This window comes from Leptodactylus fuscus, chromosome 11 (genome assembly GCF_031893055.1).
Source record: "Leptodactylus fuscus isolate aLepFus1 chromosome 11, aLepFus1.hap2, whole genome shotgun sequence".
Taxonomy (NCBI): domain Eukaryota; kingdom Metazoa; phylum Chordata; class Amphibia; order Anura; family Leptodactylidae; genus Leptodactylus; species Leptodactylus fuscus.
Window position 1 is genome coordinate 21,215,184 of NC_134275.1, and position 19,808 is coordinate 21,234,991.

A 19,808-nucleotide genomic window follows, 5' to 3' on the forward strand; every position below is an offset into this window, starting at 1 on the left:
AAAGGACCCCATTTGGTGGATGCACTGACCGGAAAGGCGGCCATGCATGTGTGACTCTCTTTATTCACTTCCATGGGAGTCCCATAGATTTGTGTCGAGAGAGCAGTTGGGAGACCCATGTTCTCATGATGGTTATACTGTATTTCATGGTAAAGTGCACCCATAGCTCTTTTTGAAAACATATATTATCACTATTTCCAGTCTATTTTTCTAGAGATTAGAGGTTCATGTCTTTAGCACAGAGCACTGATCCTACAACTTGCTACTAGGGGCCTAATGGAAATAAGGTCTCACGTCCATGAATGTGCCACCCATAGACATCTATAGGTCTTATTGTACATTAAAGATACTGAGACATAGACATACAAAGTATTCTGCCGTGTGCATGAGAACTAAAGTGGGAAATAGCTTTCGTATAAGTAACAGAAGCTTCAGCAGAACATACGTGATTTGGACCCTAGTGGTGGCAGTGGGCCACAAAGTAACACAGGAGATCCAAGGCTCAGTGCTAATCTAAGATCTGTATGTGGTGTGTAATGGTGACTATCATCGGAAATATCATTACATTCTTAAAGCCTTATCCTTGTTTAATCCAAAATCAATACTAAATAGCTGCACTAACATCAAAATAGCAATGGCTGAACGGCCTAAGGACTTAACATTTAACTTAAGTTAGCCTAACGTATCTGTATTTCTATATAGATGTCTTATACTTGATAAAAATGTAGCACATAACAATACTGTAAAGTAGTTAGAATCTGAAGGTCCTGCATGGATGAAAACTGACCACACTTTCAAAAATAGCTCATAAAAGGAAGTATGTAAATATACTCCATTCTTATCGTTTGCAGCATAATCATAGTCAGGTCATAAGGTAGGTTCTAAGGTAATTAAAGTTCCTCTAATTCCCTCAGAGTTTTCACCTCTGGAAAAGAAACGTTTCAACTCAGAGGAAGGCATGGGAGGGTTAACATAATTTGACTGTCATATGATCGGGTTGCTTCAGAATCTCAGTGTTGTACAAGTCCAATGCATGATTGACCCGTATGATTTCACTATTGGTCAACTTCAAGCGATGCTTCAACATACAGGAAAAGAGGTCCAGTTGGGGTTTTCCTGGTCCAGCTGGGGGAGCTAAGCGGTTGATTCTTTCCCGTATGTCCAACATAAGCAACATAACAGAGGATGACGAATAAAATTGCCCACCTTGGGAGTAAGACTGATTAACTTGTTGCACTGCACTACGTAAAAGATCTGGGTTAAATCTTAGGCTGTAACCATACAACTGGACCTCAGATATCTTCACATAAAACTGCCTTTTTGTAGGATCTGACAAGTCCACCGGGCCTTGACCTGTATCGTTGCGCAGGAGTGAAGGTAGACGTGTACGACTGCGAAGGTAAATGTGTACAGTTTCAAAAAAGGTCTTCCAGCGGTTTCCCAAGAGAAGAGTCCAATTAAAACACTGACTGTTTTGAAGACGTGTTTTCTCCCATCTTGGGTATCCATGTTCTCCAAAAGGCATACTCCAACCTTCAGAATGGCTGCCACTAAATGGGTTGACATAGACAAAGAAGCTCGGATCCAGGGTGGTGTTCCTGGCTTGACAGATACGCATAGACATTCCAATGACCATGTGGAGGAACTCGACTCGGTTTTTGTTGCTTTTTAGGGTAAGTGACATTCTTTTTCTCCAGCGTGGGTCAAAATAGGTGTCTAATCGAATCTCGTTACTAATGAAAGTTGTGTGCACGTGAAGACGGGAGTCCATCTTCTGCAGTAGGTAACGGAGCTCCTGGTCTTGGAAGTCCAACTCTGTTTCCAGACTTATGAACTGCTCACTGCGCTCTGAATCTACATTCTGTGCCTCACACCGACCCCGGTATAATTTGTAGCCCTTGTTACAGGAGCCACATAATGAGATGTTAGCCATACTGCACATTGCACAGCTTTGGTTGCCACCTATAATACATGGAATGGGTCGCTGGCAAAGCATGCTGCCTCCATGGCAAACGCAACTGCGCTGACTTTCCAAGAATGTGCCCCAGAAACCATTTTCATTGCAGTAAAGAAGAGACTGCACTCGAGCCAGCCACTGTTGTATTGATCTAAAAAAGAAAATAGATACACAATAGTCAAACAAGGTGGATGGAATTAAGATTTTAAGAGGCATGAATAAAGTTTTCCTGCAAGAGGTATGCGTAATATATAAACAGGTATCAGTTTGGTGGGGATCTTCTTGTGGGGTTGATGACTAATCCCCTGTTAGATATGTTAAATGTTAGCAATGGGCATCATGACCACCATGTTGAAACCACTGTGGTTGTAATACAATGTATCCATAAGACCTGGACTGCCTGACGGAAATCATCTGTCCACTGTACTGATAGCAGAGAAGGTAAAGTATTGTAGATTGACAATTGTGCTATGAATTACTCGTTTTTTTAGAAAAAAACATACGGGTGAAAGAGCTGGCCATGCTTCTTTGATCAATGTTGGCAGAAGCTACCTATTTTGTTGGGACCAACCAACCATCTAGTACATAAGAAAAGATTAGATATAACTTTCCTAATCCATGAAGCAGGGAAATTACAATGTATTAACAGCTGATCACGAAAATCCCAATGGCAACAAAAATAAAACAAACCAACTAAAAATTATATTACACAAATATCTTGGACAATTGTCTCCTACAATGCACTGTGGCTGGCTCAATATTGAAGTCATGTAAAGGTTGGCTATATCTATATATCATATTTTAAATTGTGTAATACACAGTCCAGTCATATTAATGTGCCCACCGCCTACTTTTGACGTCAACGTTAAATAATCGCAGAAGGCACGTGTCATCAGCCATCTGGGTGCACTCATCATTGTGGAAGGCACGATGGATCAACACAAGTATGCATCTATCCTTGCGGACCATGTTCACCCCTACATGTGAATAGTTTTTCCTCAGGATGATGGCATCTACCAGCAGGACAATGTGACGTGTCATAAAGCTCACAGTGTACCTGCGTGGTTCGAGGAGCACCAGAATGAGTTTACCGTACTCCCTTGGCCAGCAAATTCCCCGGACTTGAACCCATGGAGAATCCGTGGGGCCACCTTGATTGGGTTGTTCGCACCATGGATGCTCAACTGAGTAACCTAGCGCAGCTGCCACGGCACTGGAGTCGGCATGGCTCAACATCCCAGTGACATCATCACAACATCCCCTCTCTTCCTGCACGTCTCGCAGCGGTCCGCTCTGCCAAAGGTGGCTATTCTGGATTTTGAGAGGTGGTCACATTATTGTGACTGGACTGTGTACATTGTGATATTATTAGTTATTTACAGAGCACCATTAAAGGGGTTCTTTGGTTTCTAAGATTGATGGCTTACCAAAATTAGATCTGCGGGGTCCAACACCATAGACTTCAATGGGTCAGCCCTGTAGCACCTACATTCACCGCTGCAGTCTGTATGGTGAGTGCTTCCCCGTGCTATCCCCATAGCAGTGATCTATGGTGATCCTGAGCTTCCGGCCCCAGCAGATATAATAGTGATAGCCTATCCTATGGATAGACCATCAATCTTAGAATAACCGGATAACCTCTTTAATTCCATGGTACTACCATAATGACCAACTGGTACAGCGGGTAATAGGACCCTGCTCACAAAGGCTTACGATAAAATTAGACAATATATATAGTTATATATTATGATATATTATATCTCTTCTTATTCAAGCGTCCCTCAGTTCCAACTCAATTTTGCAATTTTTGGAACATCTATGTATTATTACGATTCTCCTAGGAAGCAACGACACATTCATTTCTGGTTGTTGGGCAAACACTAAAGCTAAAAGATCAAAGAATAGTTCTATTATTATTGATGTATAAAAAGAATTACATGTTAACTAAAGTGACAAGTGAAATGATGTAAGTTGTGATATTAAAAGGATATGACTTCAATTATTTTATGAAAAAAAAACAGGATGGGGAAGAGAACATGATTTATTTTCTTACATTAGTCTGAACTAAGCTTCACAATATTACAGCTTTTAATTCCGATTTTTTTTGGCTTTCTGTCACTCTCATAAGTTATAATGAGGCACAGTCACATGCGGCCTGTCTTAATACAATTACACAAGTGGATTAGGTCACTGTCTCTTGTTAAATCAGATACAAGAATTATCTCTAATAAAGAAAGCTATGATGCCTGGTAAATTTCTAGTTATATCTATCCATATTATACAGAATTAAAGATGAGCGAACAGTAAAGTATTCGATATTTGTTATTCATTTCGAATAGCCGCTCAATATTCGAGTATTCAATTGAATATCGAACCCCATTATAGTCTATGGGGAAAAATGCTTCGTTTCAGGGGATCCCACCATTCGACTCACTAAGTCCACTATGACACCTCAGAAAATGATGCCAACACCCTGCAATGCAACTGGGACAGCAGGGGAAGCATGTCTGGGGGCGTCTAACAAGCCCAAGTCACAGTTTTACTCCACCATCACCACCTATCAACTACACACTTTCCACACTCAAAAAAACCTCTACCAAAGTGGGAAAATACCCAGAAACCTTCTTTACTCCCCAAATGGATGGACAGAAACCCAAATTTTACTCGAATGAAACCTTAACAAGCACCTCTTTAAATCACGTTGTCCATGACAACCACAGATGGAATAGGCAATGGGAAATCCAACAGTACCCACCCTGAACTGTCATTGTGTGTGTGTGTGTGTGTGTGTGTGTGTGTGTGTGTGTGTGTGTGTGTGTGTGGATGTGTGTGTGTGTGTGTGATGTGGTAAGACCTTCCAAAATTCACTTTTATGGCCCTTAACGTGAGCCCTTCCAAATTAAGTTACAGGCCCTTAAGCTGAGCTACCAGCAGAGACTGAGGCCCTTTAGGTGACTTCAGCCTCTACCAGCAGAGTTTTAGGCCCTTAGAGTGAATAGAGCCTTGCACCTGCAGTGTTTTTGGCCCTTGGAGTGAGTTGAGCCTCTAACCAGCAGAGTTGAGGGGAATGAGGTGGATTAAGACTCTAACCAGCAGTGGTTAGAAAATACAGTGCTTTTGGCCCTTGGCGTGAGTACAGCCTTTAAAAAGCAGTGTTTTAGCAAGAAGTAACTGCTGTGGATTCCTGCTACTTTTCTGGGGGGACAGCCCTGAGAAAAGCTGGTCTGCACATATATAGCAAGAAGTAACTACAGTGGATTCCTGCTATTTATTGGGGGGGGGGGGGGACACTCCTAATAAAAGCTGGTTTGCACGTACTGTATATAGCAACAAGTAACTGTTCTGTATCCCTGTTTTCCACCGTCCGTGGAAAGCTGCACTCCTGTCCCTGCAATGTATAGCTCTGAGAAGAGCTGTTGTTGTTCTTCGGTTTTTCCCTGCCTATCTGAAGCTAATCGCTATCTAGCCCTCAGCAGATATGTTTCTCTCCCTATCTCTGACCGCAAATCTGGCGGCGGCCGTTCTTATAAATGGGAGGTCACATGTTTTCGTCAGACAATGGGTTTTTTCAATTTTTTTCACTGCCTCCGTTGTCGTAGTTCCTGTCCCACCTCCCCTGCACAGTTATTGGTGCAAAAAACGTGCCAGGGAAGGTGGGAGGGGATACGAATTTTTACTGTGTATGCCACGTGATATTCGATTGGGAACGAATACCCCGAATGGCCTGATATTCGATCGAATACCTATTTGATCAAATGGTGTTCGCTCATCTCTATACAGGATCTGAAAAATTACTCCAAAAATGGGCATCACAGTAAGTTTTAGTGCTTATGTAATAAATGTGGCCACTGGATGGGATGTATCTTTTGCTCATCATCATGTCCTGACCGTAAAAGTCCCTTTGGAGTCTCCAATTTTGGAAAATAATCCCTTTTACTGAGAGCGGAGTCCCACGTGTGTAATGAATTATTAGAAATACCGATGAGGTAGATAGAGACCCATTTATAATGTCTATTTTCACGTCTTTTAATAAATGAAGTATAAGAAGTAAATGTGCAAACGGGATTGTAACCAACCATATTTATTACGAGCTTTCCAAAAAGCTCTGATTCGGCCAATCCCAAGATTTGTAGAATCAGCAGCCATGAATCACAATTGTACTCTGCGGGCTCTTCAGACTCCAGAGTACAATGACTGGACCCCCGGGAGGCATGGAAAAATAATGAATACCTCATTCTCACGTTTCCCCACCTTACATAGCTCCAAATCAACATCCAGTCTTCTGGCCTTCTGGGTGATGTCAGCCCCCCATGCCACTGATGAGGCAAGTGATTGACCCTTGGCGATCACATGGGGACCCATCAATGTCATGTCACTTTAACACAAGCAACCATGTGACTGCTGAGGTTCAATCAGTGATCAGGAGCCTTAGGAGGCCAGAAGATTCTGTGAATAAAAAAAGCAGAGATGGGGCCCCAAAAAAGGTGAGTATAAGCTGTTCATTATTTTTCGGTGAACCCCTGGACCTCTGATTATTATACTCTAAGATCTGAAGCTCAATGCAAAAAAAAAGGTTTTGTCTCATGATGCTAACCTCTTTCCATGTGCACACATTAGCATACACTGTAAGTGTATAAGTTTTTGGACACCCAGAAAAGTTCTGTGGAGGTGGAGTTATGGTCTGGGGTTTTTTCTCCTGGTATGGACTGGGACCCTTGGTCCGAGTGCATGGTAAACTCAACGCCAACGCCTATTGCACTATTTTAGATAACCGTGTGCTTCCCACATTATGGCGGTTCTATGGGTCGGACCAATGTTACTTCCAGGATGACAACGCCATGGCTTGGTACAGTGATAATCAGGTTAACCGACTGGACTGGCCTGCCCAGAGCCCAGACTTGAACCCTATCGAGCACCTCTGGGATGAGTGGGATCGCCGAACTAAGGGGTGCAGCAGCCGACCAAAATCGGTGAAAGAACTTATCTGTCTTCTCCAAGCTGAATGGAATAAAATACCACTAGCCATCATACAAGGACTTGTGGAAAGCGTGTCCCAGAGGGTTGAGGCCGTAATTGCCACTCGTGCCACTCAGACCACAGGTATCCAAATACTTATTGGTAGACAGTGTAGGAAGTCCTTGATTTGATGTGTGAGAGCAAAAAGTCATAAAGATTAAAGAATGGTTCTTGCTCTGTTAGTCTCACCTCTTCTATGTAATTCATGGTCATTTAAATGGACGTGATATAAGACTAGATATTGAAACACAACTGTATGGTAATACTTGGCTTTCTCCAACAATATTCTGACATATAGTGTCCCATCCTGTTCCCCTCCCAGAAAAGCTGCATGTATATAAGTAATGGAAACCCCATTATGGGAATAGTAGAACGATTATTTATTACTATTATATTATACAAAGTTTTTATTTAGTACAGGGATGAATTTACCTTTCTCTGGGTAGCTGGTGATTGGGATTGTGTCGACAGCGTAAGCTAAGGCCAAATAACTTTCGTGCTGTATGCTGCATCTTTTGACGTTGTATTTCCAGTGAACTTTGTAGCAGTTTATAACGGTTTTGCAGTTCCCAATCATTTCCCCAGTGCTGGTGAATGGCTCCAATGCTTAAAAAGTGGCTGTTGGGTAAGCGTCTCATGAAGGACTTAAACTCATCTGTGGAGGTATAAGAGAAAATCCATTTTGTAGAGAAATAATATTGCAACACAAACAAACAGGATGTCCAGAGTAAGTATACAAGTAATTTATGGAAGACACGATGACGTTGGCGAGCCATGAGGTACGAAAAAAGCCAGGAAGAAAAACACGAAACTTAAAATCACATGATAGTCGGCCAATAAGAACAAGAACATAGCATGATCTTATATGATCCATATGCACAGTAGTCTTCAATGTTCAGTGGGAATAGGTCATATGTGGGTATAATACGCATTGGAAACAAAATTTCAAAAAAAGTCGAAATTACAATGTCGTAAGATTTCAAAACCTGTTCATGCTCAGAAGTAAATGGCGTCTGACCTCTCTCCTGGAATGTTATTAAATATGTATATAATTCTGGAGAGTCTTTACCTAGAACTCTGGATTGTACCATTCTAGGTTGTATTAGGTGTTACCAGTTGGCGATGTGTCATTACTTTGTATAGGGGGTGGCAATCACGATCAAGCTCTGGAACGTGATGATCCTAAAGACCTCTCAGGAACATAAGAAGACACCAAAGGTATCGATTGCCCATGGTAAGTAGGGGCCCCATTGAAAATTTTGCATTGGGTCCAGGAGCTTCAAGTTACACTTCTGGTCCCTACACCGTCTTACACTGTCTAATCGGTGTTGACAAAAGGGAATGGTACCACCCAGTTGCCGATCTAGTTATAAAATTCTGGATGAAGTAGTATGGGACCTGTACAATCTTAACCGCTTCACGACGGCTGACTGTATATAAACGTCGGCGCGGCTTGGGCTCTGTGCCGCGCCGACGTTTATAAACTGACCCTTTTAAAATGGGGATCGGGTCTCCCCGAGGGTCCGGAGCTCCGTGGACCTAGCGCTAATAGCTGCTGGGGTCCACGGAGACATGATCAGGACCTAATAGATTCAGGTCCCGATCATGTAGCAGCCATGTCAGGGAAAGTTTGTTGCAGTAACAAACTTTCCCTGACATGAGATGCCGCCCGCAGGTAAATGGTCCTGCGGGCGGCATCGTGAGCAGGTGTTAGCTATATGTTATAGCTAACACTGTGCCCGATGTACTCCGATTGGAGCTGGTGTCCGATCGGAGTTTAACCCCTTCAGTTCCGTGATCAAACATGATCAGTGTCCCCTGATTTTATTTTTTTTTTAAATCCAGCAAAAAAAGAGTTAATAAAATGTATTCAATAAATTGTAGGCACCCAAAAATGGTGTAATTACAAAATGCATCTCATCCCACAAACAACAAGCCCTTATATGGCCACGTCACCAGGAAAATATAGAAATTATAGCATCTAGTAATGTGAAGACAAAAAAAAACCAAATCACCAAATCATTAGAACACAACTGGCTGCGTCAGGAAGGGAATATATAAGCTGTGCGAGCGTAAATCAGGGGACACTCCAGATTTACAGCTTATGAGCGAAAAGACACCAGAGGTGACCCCCAAAGTGACCCGCAGAGTGACTCCCCCAATTATAGGAGCTCCTGGGACATAGTAGGGAATTTGGTGTCTGCAATGTTCTCCGCACAGCTTATATATTCACTCTTCGCCATCCGCTGTGCAGTCATGTCTGGGATACTAATACTCACTACACCCCCTGATAAATTCTTTGAGGGGTGCAGTTTTCAAAATGGGGTCACTCCTTTGGGGAATCCACTTTTCTGGTACCTTACAGGCTCTACAAACATGACATGACGTCCAGATACCAAACATCTGAATCTGTGCTCCAAAAGCCGCATTGCGCTCCTTCCCTTCTGAGCCCTGCTGTGTGCCCAAACTGCAGTTTATGCCACATATATGACACTGGTGTACCCGGGATACCGTACGCAATGCCATATGTGGGTATAAACTGATATAGGGGCACAGCCGGACACAGAAGGGTTGTTTGGTTTTTGGAGCACGAGCGGTTTTGGATTCCACGACACTTTTGCAGAGCTGAAATGCCCGTAAAGTGGAATCCCCTGATATGAGACCTTATTTTGGAAACTACACCCCTGAAGGATTTATCCAGGGGTACAGAGAGCATTTTTAACCCCCAAGTGTTGCTATAACTTATTATCCATAAATGAATACGAAGCTGATTGTGAAAGGTAAAAATAATTTTTTCCAGGAATACGTCATTTCAGTGCCTAATATTTTGTGCCCGACTTGTATCAGAGATGAACGCTCTAAAAGCTGTTGTGCCCGGGATAAATCCCATCAGTGGGGTAGTGTCCAAAATGCGGTGACATGTCTGCGGATTCCACTTTATTGGCAATTCAGGGGCTTTGCAAAAGTGGCATGGTGTCCTAAAACCAAACTGTGCTCCAAAAACCAAAATAGCGCTCCTTCCCTTCTGTGCCCGGCTGTGCCCAAACAGCCGATTCTACCCACATATGGCATTACGTACGTTATCCGGGGTACACCAGTGTCATACATGTGGGCATAAACCGCCATTTGGGTACACAGCAGGGCACAGATGTGAAGGAGCGATATGTACATTTGGAGTGCAGATTTAGATTCTTGGTGTTTGGACACCATATCATATTTGCAGAGACCCAAAAAATGCCCTTACAAAATGGGGTCACTTCTTGGGGAATTCCAGTTTACTGTTGCCTCCAGGGCTCTACAAAAACAACATGGCGCCCAGAGGGTTCCTCTAAATCTGCACCCCAAAAGCTAAAAAGCGCAGTGCTCCTTCCCTTCTGAGCCCTGCTCTGTGCCCAAGTAGCAGTTTACACCCACATATATAATTTTTTGCCCCTCGGGATGGCTCCTTAATAGTTTTAGGAGTGCAGGTTTCTGACAACACAAAGTGGGTGCAATGTATAGGGCGCCGAAATGGCTGATTTCTTTAAAAATTTCAATTTTCATTTTGTACGTTAATTTTTGGGAAGAATTTTTAGGCTCAAAATGATAATACGCCTTGATACATTCTTTGATGGGTGTAGTTTTTAAAATGGGGTCACTTTTGAGGGGTTTCTATTGTATTGATACATTAGGGGCTCAACAAATGCGACATGGCACCTGAAAACTATTCCAGCAAACCCTGCTCTCCAAAACCCAAATAGCGCTCTTTCCATTCTGAGCCCCACCAAGTACCCATACTGCAGATTATGGCCACATATGGGGTATTGCCGTGTTCAGGAGAAATTGTGTAACAAACTGCGGGGGGCTTTTTCTCTTTTAACCCCTTGTGAAAATAAAAACTTTGGAGATAAAGGGACATTTTAGTAATTTTGAACCTACACATCCCAAGGTTAGTAAAATCTGTGAAACGGCTATAGGGTCAAAATGCTCATTGTACCCCTCAATGAATACCTTAAGGGGTCTAGTTTATAAAATGGGGTCATTTATGGGGGTTTTCAATTGTTTTGGTAACTCAAATCTTGTTTGAATGCGCAATGGGCCTGAAACATTTAGAAGCAAAAATTATGTCTTTGAAATCCAGTTGGTGCTCCCTTCTTTTTGGGCCCTAACGTGCGTCCGTACATAGGATTAAGGCCACAAAGTGTACATTTTTGAACACAGGAGAAATGGGGTAATCTATTTTGGGGTGTTTCTCTTCATTTTCATGCATTATGGGGAAAAAAAACTGCCTTTAAAATGACACTTTTGTGTAAAAAATATGAATTTTTTTTGTTTGACGCAAATTTTTTCAAAACCTATGGAGTCAAAATATTCATTATACCCCTCAATGAATAACTCACGGGGTCTAGTTTCTAAAATGGGGTCACAATTTGGAGGTTTCTACTATTTGGGCACCTTGAGGGCACTGCAAATGGGACATGGTGCTTGATCATGATTCCAGCAAAATCTGGCCTCCAAAACCCAATTAGCGCTCTTTCCGTTCTGAGTGCTGCCATGTGTCCGTATATCAGTATACCAGAACATATGGGGTATTGTTGCATTTAGTACAAATTGTGTAGCAAAATGTGGGTTGCAATTTCTCCTTTACCCCCTTTTGAAGATGGAAAATTGGGGGCTAAAGTGACATTATATCAGAAAAAAAATAATTTTAAATTTTCATGTCTCAATGGTAAAAAAAATCTGTGAAACACCCGTAGGGTCAAAGTGCTCACTATACCCCTGGATACATTCCTTGAGGGGTCTAGTTTTCAAAATGGTGTCATTTTGGGGGAGTTTCCACTGTTCTGGCACTTCAGGGGCTCTGCAAATGCGACATGGTGCCTGAAACAGATTCCAGCAAAATCTGCCCTCCAAAATCCCAATAGCGCTCCTTCTGTTCTGGACCCTACAGTGTGCCCATACATCATTTAACTTTCTCACATGGGACGGTTTCATGCTTGGGGGAAATTGCTTAATAGAATTTAGAATGCGTTTTCTCCTTTAACACGTTGTGAATGTGTAAATTCTAGGGTTAAATGAATATATTAGTGAAAAAAAATTTAAATTGTAAATTTGACCTCTATTTTGTTTTAATTGCCGTGAAATGCTGAAAGGGTTAAGAAACTTCCTAAATGCAGTTCTGAATTCTTCCAGGAGTGTAGTTTTTAGAATGGGGTGATTTATGGGGGTTTCTATTAGAGAGGCCTTTCAAGACCCCTTCAGAACAGAACTGGTCCCTTGAAAAATGTGTGTTGGAAAGATTCTTACAAATTTGGAAAATTACTGCTTGACTTTTAAGCCTTATAACATCTGAAAAAAATGAAAGGGCAATTAAAGTTTGATGCCAATATAAAGCAGAGATATGGTAAATTAAATTTATGAAGTAGTTTGGGTAGTATGACATTCTACATGAAAGGCATGCAATTTCAAAGTTTGAAAACTGCATTTTTTTCAAAATTTTCACCAAATTTTCTATTTTTTCATAATAAAAGACAAAACATATTGACCAAAATGTACCACTGACACGATGTACAATGTGTCACGAGAAAACAATCTCAGAATCATCATGATAAGTTAATGCATCTCAAAGTTATTACCACATAAAGTGACACATGTCAGATTTGAAAAATGAGGCCTGGTCATTTAGGTACTTTTAGGCTCTGTCTTGAAGAGGTTAATAAGTTCAATGCTCCAGAGTCCATTATTATGGTATATGCAAGAGGTAAAAAACAAAAAACTGGTCACGCTGTCTTCTAATGTAGTCCTTGACGGAACCATATTCACTATGTTTGTAACCTGTAAGCAGTGATATCAGTTATAAAGTAAAGTAAAAAAATAAAGTAGAGACGCATTCCTTGAGATCAATAAGATAAAATAAAGACCTTGGGATAAAGCAGCGAATGTTCTTCTTTAGAGGTGGAAAAGGTTTCTTGCTTGTACTAAGCATAAACATATCCATCATATACAAGGAGCCTGTACGGAAGAACATGGAGTCCCTGTGCTCCTTACATTGGAGCCTAAGGCACTCCCCGTCCTGTCATATGATTATTCTGTCTACTGCCATATTACAAAGATATCCTCCCCTAGAAGCAATGCTTCAAGGGGAGAATACTTCTAGAATACAGGATTTGATCGAACACAGAACTTATTTTTTGTTGGGTTTTTGCAAAAAAAAGCCTCCATATGGAATTGGAGGAATGCCATAAGCACAGTAGGATCTTATAGACTTCTACGGACAGCGTATTATAGCTCTTCGCAACTCAACGGTCTGAATCAAGAATAAGGTAATGTGCATTGGTCCATATAATGACAATTAATGGCTGTTATTGCAATTTGTAGAATGATATAAAGAGTTAACCCATTCCCACAGTGGCCATTTATCGTTTTTGTTAACGTCAATCCAAAAATTTGAAGAAAAATAAGATTGGCGTCTTTGTAACTTTGTTATATTTCCAAATGTGGAGCAGTGTAATTGTATTGTATTTTTTAATTACAACATTTTGGGAAATGTCTGACATTTCGATAGTCGTTTATTAAAAATTTTTTGGAAGGCAAAATAGTGAAAAAATTGGCCATTTTGATATTTTTTTTTTTCCCAGCGACAGAATTTTCCTGTTTGTAGTTCAAGCATTTTTAGATAAGAGGATACATAAGGTGTATGTGTTTATTTACTTATTTTCATTTTGGATCTTGGGAAAAAAAAATTTTCTATTTTTTTTATTTAAATAAAATTTTAAATAAACGGATAATTAAGTTTTAAATCAATTTTTTTACTTATTTTTTTTCTAATCTTTTTTATAATGTTACCTTTTTTATATCTTCTAAAGGACTTGAACTTTAGGGGTTCTGATCACCACTAAAATACTAATCTATTGCATCTATCCATAGGCGCCCTATCTTCATGACTACAGGACGGCACTGCCGGCTCTTATTCTGGGGGGAACAGTAATACTGTTAAAAATGGTGTCGGTGATCTGATGCTTCGGCCATGTTTGTCCAAGGCATCAGAAGCGTTAATGCCTGGTATCAGAAAAGAGTGTGATCATATGCATGAAAATAAAGCCGAGACCTGGTGACTAGAGATGAGCGAGTACTGTTCGAATCAGCCGATCCGAACAGCACGCTCCATAGAAATGAATGGACATAGCCGGCACGCGGGGGGTTAAGCGGCCGGCCGCCGTCAAAGCGGAAGTACCAGGTGCATCCATTCATTTCTATGGAGCGTGTACTCGCTCATCTCTACTGGTGACTATTGCACCAACTCAACTCCTGAGCAGGCACCATCTCTAAAGAGTGACATCTGACATGACAGTTCAACGGCTGTCGGCAAGGGGTTAACCAATAATCACATCTAATGGGTAGAGGATTTTGATATTACAATGATTTAACATTACAATAAACTGAATCTTTTAAGCTTCAGTTCAGTTCACACAAAATAATTGTGTCCAGTCATAATAAGCCAAAATAATTATGTCCAGTTGTTTTTTTTGCCGAACACAACAGATGACATTTTTATGCTCTTTTTCAGTTTCCCTCCTGTTTCTGAATACGTAAACCCATCATTAGAAGATCTGGATAAAAGTTTTATTATACAAGTTAAAGTGAAATATAAATGAATATAATTAGAGATGAGCGAGTAGTATTCAATCGAGTAGGTATTCGATCGAATACTATGGTATTCGAAATACTCGTACTCAATCGAGTACCACTTGCTATTCGAACTGAAAAGTTCGATGCAGAACCAGCATTGATTGGCCCGAATGCTATACAGTCGGCCAATCAACGCTGGTTCTTCTCCTACCTTTAGAAGTCTTCTCCGTGCAGCTTCCCCGCGGAGTCTTCCGGCTCTTCATTCACTCTGCCAGGCATCGGGCCTGGGCAGAGCCGACTGCGCATGCCCGTGCTACAAGAAAATGGCCGCTTTGACTGTAAGCAGCAATTTTCTTGTAGTCTGGACATGCGCAGTCGGCTCTGCCCAGGCCCGATGCCTGGCAGAGTGAATTCAGAGCCGGAAAAAGCCGCGGGGACGCTGCACGGAGAAGACTGCTCGGAGGATCCAGCCCGATCCTCACTCGTGGACTTGGTAAGTATAATTTGATCGAACGTTGCCTACCCCTGACATGCGTATTTTCCCCCCATAGACTATAATAGGGTTCGATATTCAATTCGAGTAGTCGAATATTGAGGGGCTACTCGAAACGAATATTGAATCTCGAACATTTTACTGTTCGCTCATCTCTAAATATAATTAATAGATTTTTTTTCATATTTTTCTAATTATTCTTGATAATATATCCAAAAATTCACTTAAATAACATTATTTTCTTTCTCTAAGTTCCATCCTTCTCAGGTATGCCTGTACACGACAGAGCCCGAGATGGTGCCCAGCATTGGTATGACAAAGTGATTTATATGCAGGCAAACCTCGGTTTGTACATGTACGCCTGTGCACACGCTTCTTATTCATGCCATGGTCGTAGTTGCCTTGGCAGCAGCTGTCTGGCACTGGTTGCTGTAATTCAGTTTACAATCTCCTAATATCCCTAAGTTTCTATGCCAGACTTCCCCAGATGTACCATGGCTTGTATGTAATTAGGACATTTGTTATCGCATCCTTGGGGACCTTACAATTATTACCTTATATTTATCCACATTAAATTGAATGTGTCACTTCTCTGTCCAACTCTTCAGTTTATCTAAATCTCTCCGCGGTATAATATTATCCTCTTCTGTGCGTACCCGACAAATTTGACTATTATGTTAAAAATAAAAAAATTTCCTCTCTTAACATCTTTACTAGAGACGGCATATCCCCTCCGCAGTTCTTCTACCATCACAGGAGGCAGATATAATATGGCTCAAAATGGTGCGGAATCCCATGGACCACATGTCTAGAATCAATCACTTAAAAATGTCTTTTCAACGGCAGACCAAAGGATGTCAGCATCCAAGGGTATTGTACACAATGGGCTTTCAGAATCACACAAATGCATAAAGTTATTAGAGATACATTACGCTATGCCACTGAGTCCTCTGCCTCTAAGGTAACGTGTCATTATGAATAGTCTTATTATTTAATACCAATATGGTGTCTCCATTGGGGTTATGAAGTCATTAATATGATATTCAGAAGAGTGTTGTTGTTGCATGAAATGTCATTACCTAGACTGTTTGCTCAAAGGATGATTTAGTATATTATCTAAGCATCGCGGTAACATAGATGGATGGTGCTATAAATGGAATATGCATCTCCACTTGAGATGGTTTTGACTGTGCACAAAACCAATAATGGACCTAACAGGTTTGTAAATGAAACAAGAGATAATCATTTCCCGGCATCTTCTTCAGATGTGTCAACTCAGTTGGCTTTCCCAGGAGTCTCCTGGTTTTCAGGTCTCTTCACCCTGTCACCCAATTGTTGCAACCCTTTACCTGGCTCATTAGTACCAATCTGGTGTTCAATATGGAACTGAATATAATATTTTTAGAGATGAGCGAGTAGTATTCAATCGAGTAGGTATTCGATCGAATACTACGGTATTCAAAATACTCGTACTCGATCGAATACTACTCGCTATTCGAATGGAAAAATTTGATGCAGAACCAGCGTTGATTGGCCGAATGATATACAGTCGGCCAATCAACGCTGGTTCTTCTCCTACCTTTAGAAGTCTTCTCCGCGCAGCGTCCCCGCAGCGTCTTCCGGCTCTGAATTCACTCTGCTAGGCATTGGGCCTGGGCAGAGCCGACTGCGCATGCCCGCGCTACAAGAAAATGGCCGCTTTGACTGTAAGCGGCCATTTTCTTGTGCGGACATGCGCAGTCGGCTCTGCCCAGGCCCAATGCCTAGCAGAGTGAATTCAGAGCCGGAAGACGCCGCAGGGACGCTGCGTGGAGAAGACTTCTCGGAGAATCCAGCCCGACCCTCACTTGTGGACTTGGTAAGTTCTATTTGATCGAATGTTGCCTACCCCTGAAACGAGCATTTTTCCCCCATAGAGTATAATAGGATTCGATATTCGATTCGAGTAGTCGAATATTGCCGGGCTAATCGAGACGAATATTGAAAATTTTACTGTTCGCTCATCTCTAAATATTTTATAAAGGACATGCCACAACTACTCTTGCCATGAAATGTGAATCACCCCGTAAAGGGCTCCCCCAGGTTGACATCTCTGTGTCTTTAATCAACGTACGCCAATGGAAGATTGGGCAAAGGGTTGTGAAAGAAGAAATTACAGTATGTGCTGTGGAATAAAGGTGATAAAGGCTGGACTGAATTACGGGCATGCCTAAGGCTAAGGCCCCACGTTGCGGAAACACAGCTTTTTTAGTTGCAGACTTTGCTGCAGTTTTTTAAGCCAAAGCCAAGAGTGGCTACAAAAGGAAATATATAGGAAGTTCTTTAGTTGTACTGGTTCAGAAGGCCCTGAAGCCTGCCCGGCCTATGACAGTCACACATTCTCTTTCACATTGCCCAACCCCCATGAGCTGATGGAACGGCTCTCAGCTGTAGGTGGAGCCTGATAGGGATATGTCAGTAAAAGTAGAGAAAGAGAAGAGAAATTGACTGCTGTAACCTCTAGAACAGTGTAGTTTAGTAATTGTTCAAGATGGGAAATAGGTTCTTACTGGTGGCCATGTTCGTGAGTTGGTCCTCAGCTGTGTAATGTTTCCAACACTCCAACTAACGCAGCATGTTGTATAGACAGGAAGGCATTTCCTCTATTGATTCTTATGAGAATCACATTGAAGCCATCATAGGAATGACCAAAGATATTGAGGCAGATTTTTATTAAAAATAGTAAGGTAGTTACCTTACTTGCCCACAACAACCAATCACAATTCAGTTTTTATTTTTCAGGAGTTGGTTGAAACCAAGACAGTTTTGATTTTAGACTATTTTAATAAATCTGCTCCATTGACCTCTTATTAGTTGGAAAGTCTGATTGTTGGTCAAATGACCCAAATGAGGACCAAAATAGAGAGGATATCTCACACATACAGCCAATGGTGAGATTTACAATGTATATCATGTATAGAGATGAGCGAGTAGTATTCGATCGAGTAGGTATTCGATCGAATACTACGGTATTCAAAATACTCATACTCGATCGAGTACCACTCGCTATTCGAATGAAAAAGTTCGATGCAGAACCAGCATTGATTGGCCGAATGCTATACAGTCGGCCAATCAACGCTGGTTCTTCTCCTACCTTTTACTTTTTGGCAGAGTTGGAAGGGACCTCAAGGGCCATCGGGTCCAACCCCCTGCGAGTGCAGGTTTTCCTAAATCATCCCAGCATATGTTTATCCAGTTTACCTTTAGAAGTCTTCTCCGTGCAGCTTCCCCGCGGCGTCTTCCGGCTCTGAATTCACTCTGCCAGGCATCGGGCCTGGGCAGAGGCAACTGCGCATGCCCGCTTGTAGTGCGGGCATGCGCAGTCGGCTCTGCCCAGGCCCGATGCCTGGCAGAGTGAATTCAGAGCTGCAAGACCCCGCGGGGATGCTGCATGGAGAAGACTTCTCGGAGGATCCAGCCCGACCCTCACTCATGGACTTGGTAAGTATAATTGATCGAATGTTGCCTACCCCAGAAACGAGCATTTTCCCCCCATAGAGTATAATAGGGTTCGATATTCGATTCGAGTAGTGGAATATTGAGGGGCTACTCGAAATGAATATCAAATCTCGAACATTTTACTGTTCGCTCATCTCTAATCATGTACCTTTCTTACCGACCAAAAATAACAATTTTGTGGAAGAGCTAGTTTAATCTAAGGTAAAGCATATCAGAGAGACTGACCAAGCTCAAGGAAGGTCTTGGAGACAAGAAAGTAAGGTCCAGATTATGGAGGACGTACTCGTAGACCTTTGGTAGAAGACAGCTTTGTGGGTGATTAGTAGAAGCTAAAATTAGTAATAAATGGGCAACCAGTGCCATTACAGGGCAGAGGACGAGGTGGTGAAGCAGGTTATGGCACTGAGATCACATTGGAAGGTGTAGATGACTTAATAATGAGTTACAGGAATCCATAACAGAATGAATCAGAGTGACTATAATACCTTGGGTAATTTTCAGGAAGGAAACGGTGGATTCTAGAGATGTTCTAGAGAAGTACCGGGGTACAGTCCTATGAAAAAGTTTGGGCACCCCTATTAATCTTAATCATTTTTTGTTCTAAATATTTTGGTGTTTGCAACAGCCATTTCAGTTTGATATATCTAATAACTGATGGACACAGTAATATTTCAGGATTGAAATGAGGTTTATTGTACTAACAGAAAATGTGCAATATGCATTAAACCAAAATTTGACCGGTGCAAAAGTATGGGCACCCTTATCATTTTATTGATTTGAATTCCCCTAACTACTTTTTACTGACTTACTGAAGCACAAAATTGGTTTTGTAACCTCAGTGAGCTTTGAACTTCATAGCCAGATGTATCCGATCATAAGAAAAGGTATTTAAGGTGGCCAATTGCAAGTTGATCTCCTATTTGAATCTCCTCGGAAGAGTGGCATCATGGGCTACTCAAAACAACTCTCAAATGATCTGAAAACAAAGATTGTTCAACATAGTTGTTCAGGGGAAGGATACAAAAAGTTGTCTCAGAGATTTAACCTGTCAGTTTCCACTGTGAGGAACATAGTAAGGAAATGGAAGACCACAGGGACAGTTCTTGTTAAGCCCAGAAGTGGCAGGCCAAGAAAAATATCAGAAAGGCAGAGAAGAAGAATGGTGAGAACAGTCAAGGACAATCCACAGACCACCTCCAAAGAGCTGCAGCATCATCTTGCTGCAGATGGTGTCAC

The 19,808-nt window shown here is 41.7% G+C and overlaps 1 protein-coding gene across 2 annotated transcripts in view; it reads right to left on the minus strand.

The window, feature by feature from the left end:
- Nucleotides 1-585: 585 nt before the first annotated feature.
- Nucleotides 586-19,808, minus strand: part of BRINP1 (BMP/retinoic acid inducible neural specific 1) — a 190,901-nt gene continuing 171,678 nt past the window's right edge. For both annotated transcript variants that reach the window (XM_075260066.1, XM_075260065.1), the window contains 2 exons: nt 7,406-7,628; nt 586-2,108 (listed from right to left, as the gene is read on the minus strand). In XM_075260066.1, the coding sequence (XP_075116167.1) occupies nt 968-2,108; nt 7,406-7,628 (1,364 nt within the window). In that variant the 3' untranslated portion in view covers nt 586-967. The remainder of the gene's footprint in view (nt 2,109-7,405; nt 7,629-19,808) is intronic.